This window comes from Vulpes vulpes, chromosome 1, assembly GCF_048418805.1.
Source record: "Vulpes vulpes isolate BD-2025 chromosome 1, VulVul3, whole genome shotgun sequence".
Classification (NCBI taxonomy): domain Eukaryota; kingdom Metazoa; phylum Chordata; class Mammalia; order Carnivora; family Canidae; genus Vulpes; species Vulpes vulpes.
In genome coordinates, this window is record NC_132780.1 from 46,185,203 (window position 1) to 46,205,705 (window position 20,503).

Here is a 20,503-nt window from a genome sequence, read left to right on the forward strand (position 1 = left end):
TTTTTAAAGATTGTATTTATTTATTCATGAGAGAGATAGAGAGGCAGAGACACAGGCAGAGGGAGAAGCAGGCTCCCTGCTCCTTGCAGAACTCGATCCCAGGACCCTGGGATCACAACCAGAGCTGATGGCAGATGCTCAACCACTGAGCCACCCAGGTGCTCCTAAACCAGTTGGTATTAAAACCAGATCTTGGGGATCCCTGGGTGGCACAGTGGTTTAGTGCGGCCTTCAGCCCAGGGTGTGATCCTGAAGACCGGGGATTGAGTCCCACATCTGGCTCCCTGCATGGAGCTTGCTTCTCCCTCTGCTTGTGTCTGTATCTCTCATGAATAACTAAAATTTTAAAAATCTAAAAAAACAAACAAACAAAAAAACAAAAAAACCCACCAAAACAGATCTTGCTATATAAACATACAGTATGTCACTTTTATCTCTATGAAAATGACAGGATAAAGAAAGATCCCAAGTTTGTCCTTTAGCCTGGAACCCCTAAACACTCACCACATGGGCAGTGTGGACCTGAATTAACAGGTGCAGAACCCAGAAGATTCCACTGCTGTCATTTTGGAAAGGATCAAGATTCAGCACCCAGAGGACCTTATGCACCCTCCATGCTGTGTGTTTGTGTATCTCTAAAAGCAATTAACTGCATTTGCATAATTAAGTCCACAGACAAGTTTGAATACTGAGATTTAGCTAGAAAAGGTAGCAACAAAGATACATTCAAAAAAAAAAAAAAGGAAAGACAATGTAAGGTAGAATTTGTTAGAAAAGCAAAAGGAAGGGCAGCCCCGGTGGTGCAGCGGTTTAGCGCCGCCTGCAGCCCAGGGCGTGATCCTGGAGACCATGGATCGAGTCCCCCCACGTCGGGCTCTCTGCATGGAGCCTGCTTCTCCCTCTGCCTGTGTCTCTGCCTCTCAGTGTCTCTCTGAATAAATAAATAAAATCTTAAAAAAAAAAAAGATTTAAAAAAATGTTTCCAGTTCAAGTCAGAATTAAGGTGTCTATTGGAGTGCCTGCTTGGCTCAACTGGAAGAACATGTGACTCTTGATGTTGAGTTTGTAAATTTGAGCCCCATGTTGGGTGTAGAGATTACTTTAAAAATAAAAAATCTTGGGATGCCTGGGTGGCTCAGGTTGTGATCCCAGAATCCCAGGATCAAGTCCTGCATCGGATCCCAAGGAGCCTGCTTTTCCCTCTGCCTATGTCTCTGCCTCTCTCTCTCTGTGTCTCTCATGAATAAATAAAATCTTTAAAAATAATAAAATAATTTTTAAAATCTAGGGGCATGTTGGTGGCTCAGTTGGTTAACTGTCCAACTCTTCATTTGAGCTAGGTCATGATTTCAGGGTCATGAGATCAAGCCCTGCATAGGCTCCCTGCTGGGCATGGAGCCTAATTAAGATTCTTTCTCTGCCTCTCCCTGCCTGCTCTCTCTTAAAATATTAAAAATTAAAAAAAAAAAACAAAGAATTAAAGTGCCTGTTAAGTTCCACCAGCTTTGCAAAGATATGAATGTTTTGCTGTTCTTCAAAAAAATGATAATCTATAATAAAATGTTCAAGAAAAATACCATGTTTATTGTTTTTGTAGCCATTCCCAAGTTACTTTAAATTTTGTACATTATTCAAGGGCAGAGTATATATTAGTTGTGTTCATAGCTCATGCATCTCCAAAGAATGTTTCATGAATGCTGCCAGATTCTAAACATCTTCTATCCTGTCAGCATTATACAGAGAGGCCAGATGACTCCCACAGACCCACTCACTTTCAAGGAGATCATATTGAGTTCAAGAGTTTAATAAGCAACCTTTTTTTCTAAAGCATCGTCCCCTTTGGCATTGCCAATGCAGAATGAAATATTTAACTTGCTTCTATTCTGGGATCCACTGGATATACATGGAATCCTTAAGAATTATCAATACTATAATAAATCATTTGTGCTTCTCCAATGGCTGTTCTTAATCTACATCAGGACCAAGCCCATGTCACAGATGCTGAAACTCAGAGGTGTGTCATATGAGGAGTGGTTTGGGGCCTGTACTTTGTATTCCAGGACCAAGGAATACTCTGAAGGCAAACCCCAGGAGGTCATCCCCAGTGATCACCAATGTGGTCCCTGCAGAGCCAGCATTCTTCTGAGCACCAGCAAAAATCACACCAAACTAGGAAACATCCATTGGCTTGGATAGGAAGCTTGAGGGCAGGCAGCAAACCACCACTGGTCTCTTGACGTCAGAGATAAAGGCAGACTCCACTTTATGCATGGTCTTGTCAGTGCAGAATGCATAGAGGAGGTATCTGGGCTGAGGTTCCAAGGGCTTGGACTGGAATTCTTGCATAACTCTCAAGTTTAGGGTAGACAATATTCACTTCCCAAAGTTCTAGGCTTCTGCTGCCTCAGCTAACTAAGCTCCTGTCATCTTGTATGTAGCATACCTTCTTGCTTTCAGGCCAATCAGGTTTAAGAGGACCAGCAGGGAATTGGCCTTGACATACCTCTCTGCACAAAAATCACCTTGTGGTTGCCTGGAACAGCTGACAATTTCTGCACAAGATTCTCTGTGTTAATAATTTTAGTAAAAGCTGGCAGTCTGGGGATCCCGGGATGGCACAGCAGTTTAGTGCCTGCCTTTGGCCCGGTCATGATTCTGGAGTCTGAGGATCGAGTCCCACGTCAGGCTCCCTGCATGGACCCTGCTTCTGCCTCTGTCTCTCTCTCTCTCTCTCTCTCTCTCTGTCTCTCATGAATAAATAAATAATTAAAAAAAAAAAAAGCTGGCAGCCTGTGGCTCATTTCTAGAATACTAGTGCCAACTTGTATTGTAGTCAAATACTTCTTATTCTATCTCTAAAAACATGGAATGTTTTATTTTTTTATTTCTTTTTAAAAAGATTTTATTTATTTATTCATGATATACATATATATATATATATATATATATATATATATATATATATAGAGAGAGAGAGAGAGAGAGAGAGAGAAGCAGAGACACAGGCAGAAGGAGAAGCAGGATCCATGCAGGGAGCCCGACATGGGACTCGATCCCGGGACTCCAGGATCATGCCCTGGGCTGAAGGCAGGCGCTAAACCTCTGAGCCACCCAGGGATCCCTTATTTTTTTTATTTCTTTTAATATTTTATTTATTTATTCATGAGAGACACAGAAAGAAAGAGAGAGAGACACAGGCAGAGGGAGAAGCAGGCTCCATGCAGGGAGCCCAATGGGGGACTCCATCCTAGGTCTCCAGGATGACGCCCTTGGCTGAAGGTGGCACTAAACACTGAGCCACCCGGGCTGCCCATGGAATGTTTTTAGACAGGTTGGCAGCCAGAGCAGAACTGACCGCCTGCCTGGGACAGTCCACCGGGCGTCCGAGGTGGGCAGGGCTTGTGGGCTGGAGGGAACTGATCACTCTGAGCATGACTCTCTCCTTGCTCTAACTCCTTCGGTCAGTTTTCCCCTCCAGAACTGACTCCTCATTCATTCCAAATTGCATCATCCGGCCCCTTTGGTAGCTGCTCCAGAAGTCAGTTCTCTCCTCTGTGTGGTGTGGTATTTTATTCAAGTCTGAAAGTGGAGGCAAAAGCCAGAAACTTGAAGCATGTTGCTGGTTGCCTAGGATAATCAGGGGCAGCCTTCAGATAGGGCATGGCAGTCCCCCAGAAAATGACTGATTTATGCCCCAGATGGCATAACGGTGAAGGCCCAAGTGACATTGGTTGGCAGCAATTGCAGCTGAGGTGGAGCACGTAGTTGCCACCTATACTTTTTGTTGTCCTCTCTGAAATTAGCAATGCTGCCTGTACAAGATAAGCTTCTTTGATGGAAGGGTTGCATGTGACAGCAACTGACTGGCTTATTAATTTAATCAAGAACAACTTTTTGAAAAGGAGAAAGCTCTCTGGATAGAAGAAGGGAAGGCTGGAAACCAGACTTAGAAATTGGGAAGTTCTAGAAACTGCCCAAAGGTTTCTTCTACTAGTGCTGCTGATAAAAGATCATTGTAACTTGCCTGCAATCATTCTGCTCAGGATTCAAATTCCCAGGACAAATTCCCAGATTGGGCAAGCCAAGGGCAGATGCCTACTCTCTTGGTGTGATAAGGACTTTTCAAGGACCGGGCTTTCTATCTTGTCAAGTCTACATACAGCTGTGAGAGAAAACTCCAAAGCAAAGCCAAGTACTATTACAAAGGGCAAAGTGAAAGCTGCATTAACAAAAGGTCCATTATAATTCACCCCATTACTATTTTGTTCATATACTATACTTTAAAAAAATACTGCCTGACAGAATGCAGTTATTCTCCATAAAATGAAAAATTCTCACCCCTTCCTCAGGAGATAACTTTACGTCTCATTACTTACTGCATCAAAATCTAAGTCAGGGATGTCTGGATGATGTAGATTTCTGCTCTAGCTGCAGCTCAATTGTCTTAGGTCTTGTCCCTAAAAGCAGAGCCCTAGCCAGGGATTCTTGTTCAAGTAATCCACTAGAGGAATGCTCTCAGGTGAAAGGAAGCCCGGGAAGCAGGAAAGGCAGGCAGTGAATCAAGCCATGATTTTGTCACAACTGGAGATGTTTCAGATGGATCCCAGAGTTCTGGAATCCGAACTGTACACAGAATTGGTGACAATTTGAAACACAGGTATGAATAAATGATCTACATAAAGAGCCACCTGATCTACCAAGTGAAGGCCCCAACCCAACTGGGGCCACCTCCACTTAGAACTTACGATTTGATTATATATATCTCACCTTTCTTGCTTTTATGGGGACTTCCAGAGCTCTCAAATACCCATATGCTCCTTCTCATATGCTCCCATTTTCAGAGATGGCGAAAAACACACGTAAATATGCCAAGTTAAATGCAAGTTTGTCTTTTCCAGTTTTAAGTGGTCTAATATTAGGGAAATAATTATTGTTAAAGGTCAGACCCCCTTATAAGGGCTGTTTTTTCTAAGTGGTCTTTCTTTCACTACCACCTTTCCAAGACCAAGGAGGTTACTGCACTGCAGGGCTATCTACCTTACAGCCTCTGGCATGCAGTAACCTTCCCCTTCCCCTACCCCTTCCCCATGGTGACTCCAAGGCAAGCCCATTAGTACTCCTACTCAACTGGTGTCGCTTTTTTTTTGTTTGTTTTTAAGATTTTATTTACTCATGACAGACACAGAGAGAGAGAGGCAGAGACACAGGCAGAGGGACAGGCTCCATGCAGGGAGTCCGACGTGGGACTCAATCGCCAGGTCTCCAGGATCATACCCCAGGCTGAAGGCGGCGCCAAACCACTGGGCTATCAGGGCTGCCCAACTGGTGTCGCTCTTATGCCAAATGGAATTCAAAGGAAATCCTGTGGAGCAAGCATGTGTGTGTGCCATGTGTAAAAACCTCAGGTCTCTGCACCAAAACACGATACAATTTCTGCCATGCTTTACTAGACCATGTGGTCATAGGGATACTTTGCACAGGGTTCCAAATAGAAGTGAAGCTTAAGCCTTCTCTGCTTTTAGCTTCCTGTTTAACCTACCTGGAGTCCCTGCTCTCACTAATCCTGTACTTGTCCAGCCTCAAGATCCCTAGGGAGGTCTCTTGAGGGACCTCACTGGCACCTTCTCTTCTCTGCTGTTCCTAATCTCTTTACTATTAAGATAACTTCTCCCCTTTTTGCTAAGCCAGCTGTCTTTATGTACCAACCCCCCTGTAATGCTGTGTCTGCTGACACACCATTTATTTCTCTCCCAAGTGTGGGGGTTACAGGTCTGAGTTTAGGGAAGCAGGGGGACAGGCACTGAGTGGGAGGACAGGTTCTGGACATAAGAAGTCGCTAGGAAGGCTAAGGTTTGAGGTCACAGGATGGCTGATGTATCCGTTAATCACAACCCTGTTGCTAGTGCCTGCTGCTCAGCTGACAACAGAACACAAGCCTATAAAAATTTGCATCTTAGGGGATCCCTGGGTGGCTCAGCAGTTTGGCACCTGCCTTTGGCCCAGGGCGTGATCCTGGAGTCCCGGGATCGAGTCCCATGTCGGGGTCCTGGCATGGAGCCTGCTTCTCCCTCCTCCTGTGTCTCTGCCTCTTTCTCTATGTCTATCACAAATAAATAATTTGCATCTTAGATTTCCAATATCCTCGACTCAGATCAGCTCCCCATTTTAAATATTGACAAATGTAAAATGCTTAATTTTCTACTATTCCTTTTTCCCCTCAGGTCAGATTTCTTCCCTGACCATATGTGTTGAGGCTTGGTTTGGGCAAACGATGGCTACCTGTCTAGACAAGCTTTCTTTTTAAAAAATTTTCTGAGGAGCACCGGACTGAGAATTTTGGGTCAACAGGCAGTAATTCTCCTAGTTTACAATGTTTCAAACAGGCTTGTGGATGTGTATACATATATGTACACACGATTGGTTTCTGCTTTTCTAAACACATCTCACAACACTGGTTTTATTGTTACTGGATTGTTTCTCCACATGAACTATTCCTAACCACTGTATCTTTAGGGCCTATCACTGTACCTGTATACCTGGGCACCTAAGAATGCCTGAGTTAAAGAAAACGTAGGGTAACATACTTGTATATCTTACTACACTTAACTCAAGTTTGGGAGCCTTGGTAGATCGGTTGGTTGAGCACACACCCCTGGATTTCAGCTCAGGTCATGACCTTGGTGTTGGGAGATCAAGCCCTGTGTGGGGCTCCTCACTCAGTGGAGCCTGCTTGTCCTACCCCTGCTCCTCTCCCCACCCTGGCTCATGCATGCTCTCAAGTAAATAAAATCTTAAAAAAATGAACTTGAGTTTGTTAAACATGCAGATTCCTGGTACCTCCTTCTAGAGATTGTGATTCAGTGAAACTGAGATGTGGTCCGGATATTTTCATGTTTAACCAGCACCACTGATTTTAAAGGTGGTCCTAGAAATAGTTTGAGAAACACTGATAAAGCTTTCCTTAAGTTTGGTGGCTCCACGAAATAACAGTCCATTTCACCTCAAGCCTGCTAGCAATGGGCAAACCTTGGTAGTAAGTGGGAGATACAAAGTATACTTATGATATACATTTAGCCACGATCCAATCCTTTTCCAAAAAATTGATGGTATTAAACACAAAACCTTCAAACTTTATAAACATCTTCATTGGCCAAAAGAGAAAATGTAATGATTCTTTTATCCAGTAGCAATCTTAAGCAAATCACCTTTGTTTTTAGAAAAATAATTCCATTTTAAGTACTAACACTGAAATAGACAAGATTTGAGAAAAATTCTGTATTCATTTTCTTCAGTCTCTGTATTCTAGAAGAATCAGTGATCAGATTTAAGAGTAAACTACTAGATTATTCGATGAAATTACTTTTAAGTTTCATTTTTTTAAAGATTTGAGAGCAAGCACAAGTGAGCACGGATGGAAGGAGAATCTGAAGCAGCTTATGTGGAGTATGGAGCTTGACATGGTGTTCTTCTCATGACCCTGAGATCATAACCTGAGCCAAACCCTGGGGTTGGAGAATACTTAATAAGCTAAGCCAACTCAGGTGCCCCTAGTCTCATTTAAAAGGCAAACTTAAAATGTGAATTTGTTTTTAAAATCATTCCTAAAAAAATTGGTGCAACCTGGTTTCCAACATGTCTGTTGACATTTTGGTAGTAACTTTGTAAGCTCAAAATATTTTAGAAACTGCATTTAAATTTTTGAAGCTTCTATAGATCAGAATATGTTCTAGTTTCTTATAAAATTGGTTCAACGTTCCATTTTTTTTGGTTCCATTTTAATTTAGTGAATTACTTTTCAGTACCAGATAATTCTGCTTTTAGAGGTTTGCATGCATATGCTACTTAAATATATTCCAGGAAAACTACCTACTTCATCTTCTATTATATGCAAATCTCTTCTCCTAAACTTACAAAAAAAAAGATCTGCATATTTTCCATACAATTGGAATTTATGAGCCAGGAACCATACTGTGCAGTTGTTGCATTTATCTGTAATTCTTTTCAAGGATTAAAATAGACTAGAGCTATCTTAAAAATTAAAAAACCCAAAATTTCTCAGATAATGTGAGAATATTACTTATTAAAAAATTGGATAATGACTGTGTTCATCATGCTAAACTCCTTACTCTAACAAAGAAATTAAGGATTGGGATTTTTTATTTACCACCCCTACCAGATTTCACTTATAAATTCTAGAAACACACTTCACACGAAAAAATACAATTTGAGATTACTGTATTTCCTTACAAGAGGAACGTTTGAACAAATTTTACAGGTAGTCAATCAACCCTTGTTCAAATTGGGCACACATCAAATCTAGCATTATGGGAGTTTTATTTATTTGGAAGTGAACTTTTAACTATCAATACAAATGCCAAAATACTACACAAAACATCCACAGGAACTTTTTTCATCGTTTTTTTGAATTTTTCACAAACATTTCCTACATAATCCAACATACAACAGAGAAATGGTACATCTTTTTCCTTCAATTTGCATACAATGGAAAAACAAGAATATATATATATTTTACAAAGTTTAACTAAGACACTAGCAGGCTGACAGTTTGTCTATAAGTGAGAAATTATCTAATAAAAAATAATAAGGATTTATTTAGCATCAGTCACTTCCATAACCAAGTATTATTCTGATTAATAAAACTTACTGCCATTAGACTTGTGGCATATACTTATACTATTACTCAATTTGTAGTATTGCTCCCCACCCTTGGTTCTCCTTCACAATTACTAACATAGAAAACTGTTGCAGAGTAGGGGCAAGCATTTGCAAACCAAAAAAAAAAATCCCCAGCTTATTATAAGCGTAGATGTGTATGACGGAATTTCTTCCCAAACAATGGACTTTCAAATCATTAATAAATCACCAGAATGGAATTTGCCAAGATATTATGCCTATGTCCAAGAAGAGATGCATTTATTTATATCCAACAGAGGAGCTGAAAATCAAACTTAGTGTTTAGTTTGGGGTGGGTTGGGGAAATCCAGCCATTTGAAAAATGACTGTCTTAAAAAAAAATGACCACCAAAAATAGGTTCACTAAATTTATTTTAAAAATCATAAAACGTTTCTTACAAAAGAGCATTACATTCTGCACACTGCTCTGAATAGATGCCAGGGACATATGGACTATTGTTACTTTTCCTCCCTGTCCCACCCCCCCCCAAATGTTACAGTGACCACAAAGCAAAGTGTTCACAATAATTACATGGGGGGAATTTTTCTTTTAAACCACCAACAATGAACAAAAATTAAAATTCACTCACTCTGCTGCTGTTTCAAAATTTCAATGTTAGTTTTTGCACGCCCTTCCCCCCCCCACCCTGTTTGTAAGGAACTAAAACATTACATCTGGTGAACAGCAAAGATTTCACTACACCTCAAATGCAGAACACCTATGAAGCAGAGGAATGTTGGCTTTTTAAACAGAAGCAGATAAAAAAAAAAAGATGCAGGACTCCTTCAGTTCTTCACTAGTCTTAGAAAAACTTTCCAGAATACTGCTTCACACTATAAAAAAGAAAAAATATCTTGCATTAGAATCCTTCAACATCTGCATACTGCTTCACACTATAAAAGAAAAGAAAAAAAAGTACGAATTAGAATTTTTGTTCGTAACATCTTAATCAACATTAAGACAATTTCAATGCTAAATTAAAATGATAAACATGTCCATTACAATTAGAAATAAGAATTAAAAACATTAGCAATTATAAAATTAGAGCAATGTAAACTTCAAGAAAAATGAGTAGTAAATCAGACATTAGTAGAGCAGAATTAGGAAAATGAAATTAAAAGTTGTTAATATTTGGTAGAAAAGACGAAGAAATGCCAGTAAGGTGTGAAATGCTGCATTTTACAGCACCAATCATTTGTCCTGTAGAGGCATGGCCTGTGCCATATGGCAGACTGTGATTTGTTGTCGATTTAGTTATCTAAAAACAACAAAATCACTAGTCTTCCACACAGAACTAGACCAACATCCACTGAATCTTCTATATTTTCTACAGGCTCTGTATAATTTATAACAAGTGGTTTTGGCAGCAGTTTTCACCAGAGAAATGAGAAGTTTGCTTGGTTAAGGCTTCTTCCAGCAAGATTAGTATTGAATGTCTTCGTTTTTAGTAAGAAAGCAGAAGAAAATTAAAGCAAAGCTATTAGAATGTTTAGAAGTTAGGTCCCCAAAAGGTTGAGACACCATGGCTTCTAAAAGAAAAACCAATTGAGAAGAAAAGCTTTTTAAAGTTTTAGTATGGGTATGCTAACATAAAGCTAAACTCAAACTGACCTGTTCTGCAGCAAATACTGTGCATTCTGTATCTGGTCCTGTGTTCCTGTAATGGTAATGATCCGATCTTCAGACCCTTCTAGAGGTTCATCAATTTTGATCGAAGCTCCTGACTCATGACGGATTTGCTTAATCCGCTGACCACCTTTGCCAATAATAGATCCAGCCAACTGAAAAGATTTTAAAAACAAGTGTTTATGACATACTTTAAAAATAACTGTATTACTGGTATTTTCAATGAGTATCAGGAGTATTGACATTGCAATTCATTCTAGGATTATTTAAAAAACCTCACCAGTCAAATTTTGAATTCTAATGTATTTACAGTGCACATCAGCATTTCCTTTAACAAAAAAAGGGGCTCAGACCCTCTGCTTTTAAAAATAGTACAAGACTCAAACCAGAGAAAGACATCTCACTGAAGTCCATAAACAATTTTAATCCTAGGATACAACAGCTTTATTAAAACCTTTTATTAAAAACTAAGAAATGTAAAGAAGAAGATTTATTAAATGTTCCTTGTAACATTACAAGAACATAAAAATTGAACGAATACTTACATCTTTGGGAATAGTTACTTGTGTAGTAATAATAGGTCCACCAAGATCACCATATGAGCCACGACCCCCTGCATAGGAATAATCTGATTTAAATAATGAGCATGAAGTTCATTTAGAAAGCATGAAATAATGTTTTGATTTTATAAAGGAAAAGACTTACCATATCCGGAGCCACCCTAAAAATGGAAAGAAAAAATAAAAAATTACTTTGCCTTCAAAACTATTGTTCAGGTTAATATTCCCAAAATCTTAGTTTAGGAAACTAAAGTCCTCCCATATTCTCCCTAGTATGTTTCAGAAGACAATCCTTGGGGAAGGAAACCCTTCAGGTACATAGCATAGAAACAAAACGTTGTATGAGGGGAACTAAAACATGGACAAGTAGGCAAGCATTTAAAATTATTACTGATGTGAATACAAACACCCATGATACTCAACCTGTGGTTCATAAGCCATCTGCCATTCTGATGGGCTCCATGTATCTATTGCAGAGTCCCAAGTTTCATCAGCACTGAAACCAACCTGTGTCAGAGACAAAACTATTAACATAATCTATACTGTGTTTCAGCTACAGAGCTACCACTTTCATATGCCCAACTTCTATTTCACATCACTAAACATGTATTGTTGGCAACAAATCACATATTCTCAGAAACAAAAATGGCTCAATAAAGTTCCAATAAACAACTGAAATGATTTAACTAGTCATTTAAGAAATCTATATGTAAGTCAAGCTTTCCAAAATTAATCATCTTCAACAAGATGTCAACTACATGATTTAAAAAAAAAAAGAGTTCTTACTTACCATGCCATCGTAGCGGTCTCCAGGTCTTCCTCTTCTGTCATAGGCCATGAGATCCCTGCGAACACATAGCAATTGTTGTAATCTCAGCTTATTTACATGTCACACATACCAAACAAACATCTACCGTATCTACCCATAAAGTGAAACGTCTTATAGATTAAGAATGTGTGGATGGAAGAAACTTACCCTCCTCTAGGCGGTGGTGGAGGAGGAAGAGGAAGATTCCGAGCTCTACTACCACCCCGGCCACCTCTTCCAGGAGGTGGAGGAGGAGGTCCTCGGCGAGGGCTCATATCGTCATAATCTCTTCTGGATGGAGGCATAGGACGCCCACCCCGACCAGGAGGCATTCTGTCAAAACCACCTCTCCCCCGCATGGGAAATCCCACAGGGCGTCCACGGCGGTCATCAAACATCATTGTAAAGCCACCATAATCGTAGGTTTCATCATAAAAATTGGGATCATAAGGCTGTGCACGTCCTTTGATGGGAGACTAAAACAAAAATATAGCAATGTTACAGATCGAAGGAAAAGAGCCTTGTTTCATATCGCATGTCAACAAGCTGAACATTTCAAATCCTTTATTTTTCCTGAGAGGTATTGGTGGCAGGGAAAGGAATGCAGGCAAAAGTTAATAGTAGGAAGGAAAGGATTTTTTAAAAAAGTAGTATTTTTGGTGTGTTTTAGCTGCCTGCTTTTCTCACTCCATCTCAAGAAGAGACTACAACCCCATTCACACATTCCAAAAAGGGGTCTGTAAAGAACAAAGTAACCATCTCAAAGGCTGAGGGGACCAACATGTTATCTAAGCCTGTAATTCACACTAAAGCATATCAGTCTGGAAGCTGTGCAATGTAGTACTATAGAGAACTATAGAAGCTTCATTTGAAGGACCAAAGACATTAAAATTCTCACCAATCATCAAAAGACCCTCTCTCAAAGAATTTTTAAATGAGTAAGGACAAATAACTATTTGCCTCAACATTGTGCAAACAGCTTAGAATAAAATAAAACATTAGTTACATGAAATTAAATGTAAATAAAATATTCCGAAGATACCTCTGATATAAGATCAAGGATGATCTTGATGCACTCTACCACCCTATCAGGTTTTCCTCCAATAAGAACAACTCTGTCAGTGGAATGAGGACAGCATTCCTGGAAAAGCTTGATTGTTGTCTGTGTGTTCTAAGTTTACAAAAAAACAAGAAATATTAGTTAATCAGAAGAAAAAAAAGATTTCCTGGGTTCAGATAAATTTACCTTCACAATCAGGGACCCCCCCCCCAATATAAAAACCCTGTTAGTAACTCTAGGACTTTGCCATGGTATTGGCAGAAGAACTTGCCCCAGCATGTCCAGGCCTTTGTTATTATTTTAAAAGCAAATTAGATAAAAACAGAAGTGATGGGGAATTTTGAGGAAACTCCAAAGGGGGGACGAGAAGCCTACTGACCCAGCTCTATACAAAGTACTATTCTCTAGTACGGCAGGAAAACAAAATAAAACACTGCTTTTACCTCTCGAAGTTCTTTGATTTTAGCACCTTTGACCCCAATAATTCCTCCTGCCAGACTCTGATGAATCAACAGTCTCAACTCGCAGTCAAAGTCACTTCCTTTATAGTGTTGGTACTGCAGAGGGAGAGTTATAAAATTTTAGTCCCGAATTAAGGAATACTCAAAAATACACACTTATCTGCTATAAGCATGACAATATACTGTTGCAGTGAGCAACCTGAATTTATATTTCAATAACTTTACCAGTTATGTGCTTATTATCCTCAATAGCCAGGCCCAAAAAGGACATTCTGCACCACCTTAAAAAACTATTTTATTTTCAGGTCCTGCAACACCATACCCACACTGCAGCCATTTAGCATGTCGCTGTTACCACAAAATTATTATCAACATTCAAATAACACCATAATAAAAATGACTGCAAAGCACTTTGCAAATGTAGTTAATTCCCACTGCAGCATGGAGCAGGGTCAACAGTGAGTTGTAAGACCATTCATTTATCATGTTTTTAAGCCTTTTTCTAGAGATGGGAAAGTACACTATGTTAAAAATAAAATTGATCCTATGGGCCAGGCTCCATACTTCAGTGGGGTTCAATGGCACTATGACATACATTTAAGCATTCCACAGCATCAGATTCGAGCGGGAGCTGGCTGGTTGCAGTGGGTGATGGCAACTGCAGGCCCTGAAAGTAGAAAAATAAGAGTAATAGGTTAAGTGTCTAGTGTGATCAGGCTATTGTCGCATATATTGGTAAAGCTACTACAACACATTTCGTTATCTATACCATTACATGAGAAATTGCTTATCTACTCTTAAGAATCAACATGTAATTTTTCTATATATCCAGCAAATACTGTAATAGAATTAAAATCCATAACTAGATCAAACACAGTCCTTTCCGACAGTCCACAATCAGTATTTTAATTTAAAAAACATCTCTAACTACAGCCCATTAAATACATACTACACTCATGTGCAAGACACAAGTAGTTTATATTTACTCTGGAGTGGCCAGACTACATTAAAAAAATTTTTTTTCAGATCACATTTTAAAACAAGCTACAGAATAGTAATCCTGCACATTATATAAAATACTGCTGCTACAAACTGTTACAGACACTGACTCTCCACCTCCCCCCCATTAAGCCCCAATAAAACATTTAAAAAGCCCCCAATTGCCAAATACATTAAAAAAAATATAGCACCTACCTCTTCCAAGGTAGGGATGATTTTCTTCAGAATTTCTCCAATTGTCTCAATATCAGCACTGATACTCAATATGCTGTCAAACATCACAAATACCAGATAGTACAAAAAAGGTGAAAAAGAAAAATGAGTTTTGTGTTCATCACCAGTAGTCATACAAACTTTTACAGAGAAGTAACATACAATTATTTAATCTCCCCATTTAAAGTAGCCTATTTATAGATTTTTCACATGCATTTTGTTTTATGCCCAATACAGACATGATAACAATATTAGGAGACTTGCAGAGAGACAGAGAGAATGGGCTCTTGGAAGGGCTCAGATTAAGTGGGCAATAAATTGACCAGAACTGAAGCAGAGTCGAATATTTATGTTCCCCGCCACCACTAAGTTAATTAAGGATACCCTCGCTGTTAACATTGGTAAAACTGGCACACCTTCTCTTAGGCAAAAGTGGGGGAATATGCAAGTGGTGAACATTATATTTGGAGTAAGGTTATGGATACCAGTTAGAAATTAGATCACTAATGGGCTCTGCAAGAAAACAAATACAAATGCAAGACAAAACAAAGACAACACAAATGAGAAGTGAAGGAAAGTGAACCAGAGTTAGCATTTCATCAGAAAAAATTATGAACAGGCAATGTTGGGAAGCAAGGTGGGCCACAAAGACAGAGCGAGAGACTACTTTGGTAACAATTTGATTTACAATGCAGCAAATATGCAACACTTGAAGCTGTGCTCCTTCCATCGAAATAAAATTAGTGGATCGTTTGGGTGGGCAACTCACGGTAAAAGTTCAGTGACAAAAAGACTTAATGGGGAAAATAAGACAGAAACTTGAAAAACAATACACCGTCTAAAGGGGATACTATTTAATTATATAAAAGGCAGGTAATAAAATACATTTCTCTCTTTCTAATCAGGCAGTGAGGCATAAACTGTTGGGACATACCGCTCGGGGCCACTGCTGTCTGGGACTGAAACACTGGCATTGTACTGCATTGGTCATTGGCGTTCGTGGATGTTGGCATTGGGCATGGGCATTCAATCAGAAGTTGTCAAGTATGGTACCCGTTTGGCAACGAGCACATTTTTGGGCATAGCCAACCAGGGTTTTCACATGGGCGTTCAGGGGCGGATGGGCCAACGTCATGGTGGGCAACGCAGGGGTAAGTCGATCCAGTACATGGGCAACGGAGATATATGGCCAAAAAAACAAGGAGAGGGAAAAGGGGGAAAAGCAATAAATTTTAATTTAATACAAACTATACTCATACTCTCAATTAATGAAACAAGCTTAAGTTGTTCTGAAGACTAACACAATAATGGACTTCTCTATATCTGACTGTGGCTTAACATTTAAGGACCTTAAATGATGGTACTATTTTTTTTTTTTAAACAAACGATGTTTCAGTAGCAGGCTGGCTCATGAGGGTAGACACAAAACCTGTCATGACTCAGTTTACTGAAATTCTTGAGGAAATGGGGAAATTAATAACCCAGATAATTATATAGAACATCTGGATTAAGAGGAGAGAGGTTTATAAAAGACAAAACAAAAATTCCCACACCACCAAAAACCCTAACTCTTAAAAAAGACCAGTTTGGTTTCCTGGAGGTTTAAAACGCATTCCTAGATCCTAGCAGGCAAGTCAAAATTTAAACAAAATTTCAAGTTCAGTTTACAAGAGGAACATACAAAGATCTGCGACCAAGAGAGAAATGAAATACTATCAAATAAGTATTCAACACAAAGTTATTATTTGCCTCAACTTTAGCAAGGAAACATTAAAGGAGTGTGTACACTATGAGAAAAAATTTAGGAATTTTGGTGTAGCCAAGTCCTAGATAAATGCTCACTTCTGGTGATACCAACATTTAATGTGTCTAATCACAAGAGTCAACCCACTATATAATATGAAGACTCAAATCACTGGCATTGACAAATGGTTTCCCAATTTTAAGAATAAGTTGTCTATTCTTTACCCATATTTAAATCATGCAACCTCAACATTAATATCTGTGCTCCATGTGCAAGCTGTTAAACAGATGGACGATTAAAAAAGGAAATAAAAGTTTCTGAGTTTAATCAGCCACCTGCAATGGTTCTGATATACTATAATTGATTCACACACGGTAAATGGTGCAATTAAGGGTCTTTACACTGTCATTATTTCTAATTAAAATGTTATCTTGAAGTGAGTAATTTGGTGGAAAGTTATTAGAAAGTGAAGAGGTTTAATACAGACCCTCCCCTTCCCAAACTCATCTGGGCTTTGTTAAATCAGGAATGGCAAACCTTGAAATCATCTATGTAATCAATTATTACAAATGGCTTGTAACTAGACTATTAAATGATTTCTATGATGCAAATCTTTAAATTTCTACACACATAAACTGAAGCTGCTTGTGTAGTAGTTTAAACTCTTTAATACTTACGTCTGTACGGAGAGCCTTAATATTCTTGCCTCCTTTTCCAATCACTGCCCCAGCATTCTGGAGAAGATAAAAAGACAAAAAAGCTTACTTTTCCCTTTCCTTAGGTTAATATGCCTTTCTATGCTCTTAAACTGCAGCAAAAAACAAAACCCCTCTAACCTCCCTTTCTGGGTGACAACTGAAAATCTATTTGGAGGTAATCAAAATCAAAACCATCATGTAAAAAAAGAAAAAAAAAAAAAAAAAGAGTCTATGTACTTTGGGGACCAAACAACCAAGACAGCTTTGGATTTTTCAGCATGCAAAAATTACATGGAGCATAAAAGTTAAGCATTGATTAATTTTACAGTTTCCTTCTGACAAAAAAAATAAACGTATTTGGTACCCTCACACTGTTACCAACTATGTTTTCCCTACAATGCAATCAAGGTATAAACTTTAATCCATCAATGCCTTAAGCATCACCCTACTTCGACCTGTACAGACTCACTATATTAAGTGTTTTTAGCTATTATCAAAATAATGTGGCCTACAAATCTGTTTGGAAAAGGACACACTAATCTTTATATTCTTCAAACTGTAAGGTTTACACTGATTCCCAGTGAGCCAAACCGTAACTTATTTTAATTTCTACTTTAGGTAGAACCAACCTCAAATTTTTGAGAACAAAATTTATACCTTGCTCTGAAGCAAAATGCGTAGTTCAACCATCTCATCAGTGTTTCTAGATCTTTTAAAAGCTTGTTCCTCTTCCATATCTTCTGCAGGGCGTTTACCTACAAATTAGTTCAGATTTCAAAAAAGCACTAGTTACTATGAGAAAAAGCACCTTTATTTCAATTACATTTTAGTTTCAACCCATTGGTCAGAGAAAGCAGCTCCATTCTGTTTGGAGTTTTGCTAACTGAATCAAAGCACATTCCCTCCCAATAACACTTTCTAAACACAAAACAATGGGACAAAATACTTCAAAGGATTGATGGTTGTAAAATGCAAATAAATAGTATTTTTATCGTCTGTAAAGGTTACAGCCATTAATGCAAATGACACTCATGTCTACTTCATAAATAAGAATCAAGAGATAACTGAGTGGGATGTCAGACCAAACAGTTCTAAATAATGAAACAGAATGGAAAATACAAAAATTGTTAAAATTAAAATCTCTCACCAAATTCACCATTGGTTTCGGTGTTGGGGAAGGTTTCCTCTGGCTGTTCAGTTTCCATTTTCGTGTATCAAATGGACACACCAATCTGTTGAAAAATAAAGAGACTTGTACATTTGGTTTATTGCAAAGTAAGCTTTGTGTCTCACTGAATAATAATAAAAAAGGCAAAAAATGACTCTGCTTCTAGAACGTACCAGGTATTATATATCCTTGCAGAGCAGAACTGAAGTGTTCTGGGCGGGACCAACTGACACCCTAGTGCTGCAGTAGCCTATAAAAACCAACATAAATCAGTTTTGCCTTTTGGTTGCTTTTTGGTTATTACTGAATACTAGTTAACAGCGATTTGAATACAAACTAAACAGCTCTTCCTAAAACTGGGTCTTATACTCTCAAATGATTGCCTTAAGACAAACCAAAAACCACAGAACCCTATCTCATTTTTTGTAAAAAGAAAACCAAATTTTTAGCCACTGGACAGTCTCACCACGGCAACTAATTGTTTACACAATACAGAGAAGACGAACTCTGGACGACGTAAGTCCCAAAGCCTTCAAGTTTGTCCCCAAAGGTGTACGTTTATAGATACAAAATCAGCTATGCTGGAATTTTAAATTGCGTGTGGCTTTGTATCTTCCCATTGGTGACTTGGAAGGCCAGTCTCTCAAATCTCTAACTTACAAGTATGAAGGCAAATTCAAGCTAGTATATCCCACAACCAGCTTAATGTACCGGAGAATTAAATCTTAAAACTTCATACAGGATCAGACCCCCCAACTGCTAGTATTACTCGATTATTCAAACAGCCGATAAAGCCCTAAAATGCTAATATTGTCACCGTAAGAATATTTTAAGTTAGGTTAAAAGTCTATAACCTAACAATCAGACCCTCTAGCGCGAGCGATTGGGCCGCCGACAACCTTTCGCCAGCCCTCAAGGGCTGGTCTCTGGTAGGAAGACGACAGCCTCAAGCTACATTTATGCCTCCCGATCTTCCAAACCGTTTGTCGATAAACCTCTCTTCCAACGACTAACTGAAACGCTACCCTCACCGCCATCATTTAACTGAATTTTCAGGCACGATGAAGATTTACATTAAGGAACTCCAAAGACAGCGGGCTCCATTCGTAAGGAAAACGTTGCCGCGGTTCACCGTTCAAGTCTTTTAGTTACCACTCCTCAAACCGCAAAAAAATAACGCTAAATACGGGCGCGACCAGCCGAACGCGAACGTGCCCCCGCTCCGCCGCCGCGCAGTACCGGAGATCCGCCACAGCCCAGGAACAGGAGTTCAAAGAGCCGAAGGCGAGAGCAGAAGCGCCGCGAAGCTCTTCACCCGGACCCGACAGGAAATGGCGGCCCGCGTAATGGCGACTACGTGCTACTAGGCGGAGCCGAGCGCGGACCCCCTCCCCCACCCACCACGCGGTCCCGAGATCTCATCCCCCGCACCCTCCCCCCACAGCGGGAGAGACAAAGCAACGGAGGCAGCCTCCACCATTCCATCTCCCCCACTCCAGCTCCAAGCCCGGGCCGGGAGGGCCTAGTGCGCTGGGGCCCACACAAAGAGAGCGGCGGCGTCCTCCACCGCCCTCGGGTCCCGCCCGCCGGCCACTTCGCCTTCCTACACAAGATGTCTAGTTCTGAAAACTACAAAACTACCGATCATCCTACAGACACATGCCTCACAAATCCTCGAAGCCTCTTAACACCACAGCTCGGACTGCGGATATACGCTCAGGGAAATGGCGGAGGTGGGGGGAGGGGAAACCGGGCAACGTTCCCTCTCAGAGAACCCGCCAACCATCAAGCAGCCCCCAAACGCCTCCCGCAAGCGGCAAACTTGGTCTCTGACCCTCGTCCCCGCGCGCCGTTCATCCAGCCCCGCTCCTCACCGCGCGAGGCCGCCGTCCCTGTGCCGCCGCGCCACCTCGCCGCCTCAGCCGGTCACAGCTAGACAGAGAGCGAGCGCAGGCCCCCGCCGCCTGCCCCCGCCTCCCCGCGCTCCCTACCCCGCCGCCGAGCCCAATTGGTTGCCCGGGGTTTAGCGGTGGCGCGAGGGCAAAGTGATTGGCCCAAGGCCGTGTCAATCAAAGCGCCGAAGGAGGCGACGCCACGCCTCGCGCCGGCGCCTCCCTTTAGGTTGTGAGGCCGCTACGGGCCCGAGGAAAGCCGGGCTTGAAAGAAGTCAACGCAGCCTTTGGGAAGGCCAAACCCATGCCTGAATCTATAATACCCTAGCGCCAAAAGCCCCAATTACCTATAGGCCGCAAAGAAGCGGGACGTAGGCGAGACGTCGAGGTTGCAGCAGCTGAGAAACAGAGGATAATGGCGTCCGCAGTGCTTTCGCCTGGAGCGCCCTCCTCCTTTCTCGTTCGCGCACTCACTAGTGGCAGAGGGGAGGGAGGAGGAAAGCCTCTCGCGAGAACTGAGGGCTATCTGGTTCACGCGCACTTGGGAGGGGGCTGAAGGAATTTTAGGTTTGGAGGAGG

General features: G+C 40.5%; 1 protein-coding gene and 1 pseudogene across 22 annotated transcripts; both read right to left on the reverse strand.

Annotated features, from left to right (window-relative positions):
* Window positions 1–1,659: 1,659 nt before the first annotated feature.
* Window positions 1,660–5,089, reverse strand: LOC112911618 (phosphoserine aminotransferase pseudogene; annotated as a pseudogene).
* A 3,129-nt stretch (window positions 5,090–8,218) lies between these two features.
* On the reverse strand, window positions 8,219–20,452 carry HNRNPK (heterogeneous nuclear ribonucleoprotein K). Of its 22 annotated transcripts, none has more exons than XM_025988279.2 (17): window positions 20,272–20,452; window positions 18,206–18,282; window positions 18,012–18,096; window positions 17,522–17,619; window positions 16,844–16,900; window positions 15,357–15,400; window positions 14,405–14,477; window positions 13,806–13,877; window positions 13,193–13,306; window positions 12,732–12,860; window positions 11,858–12,165; window positions 11,672–11,726; window positions 11,305–11,388; window positions 11,027–11,042; window positions 10,867–10,949; window positions 10,307–10,476; window positions 8,219–9,528 (listed from the first exon to the last, which is right to left on the reverse strand). In XM_025988279.2, the coding sequence occupies exons 3-17, from the start codon at window positions 18,067–18,069 to the stop codon at window positions 9,498–9,500; spliced, it is 1,392 nt and encodes a 463-aa protein (XP_025844064.1). In that variant the 5' UTR covers window positions 18,070–18,096; window positions 18,206–18,282; window positions 20,272–20,452; the 3' UTR covers window positions 8,219–9,497. The 22 variants fall into 22 exon arrangements, 12 of the variants coding, with proteins under 12 accessions (XP_025844064.1, XP_025844060.1, XP_025844061.1 ...); XM_025988275.2 differs by having other exon boundaries at window positions 8,219–9,588; XM_025988276.2 differs by lacking the exon at window positions 20,272–20,452 and adding an exon at window positions 19,907–20,025 and having other exon boundaries at window positions 8,219–9,588.
* Window positions 20,453–20,503: the final 51 nt, after the last annotated feature.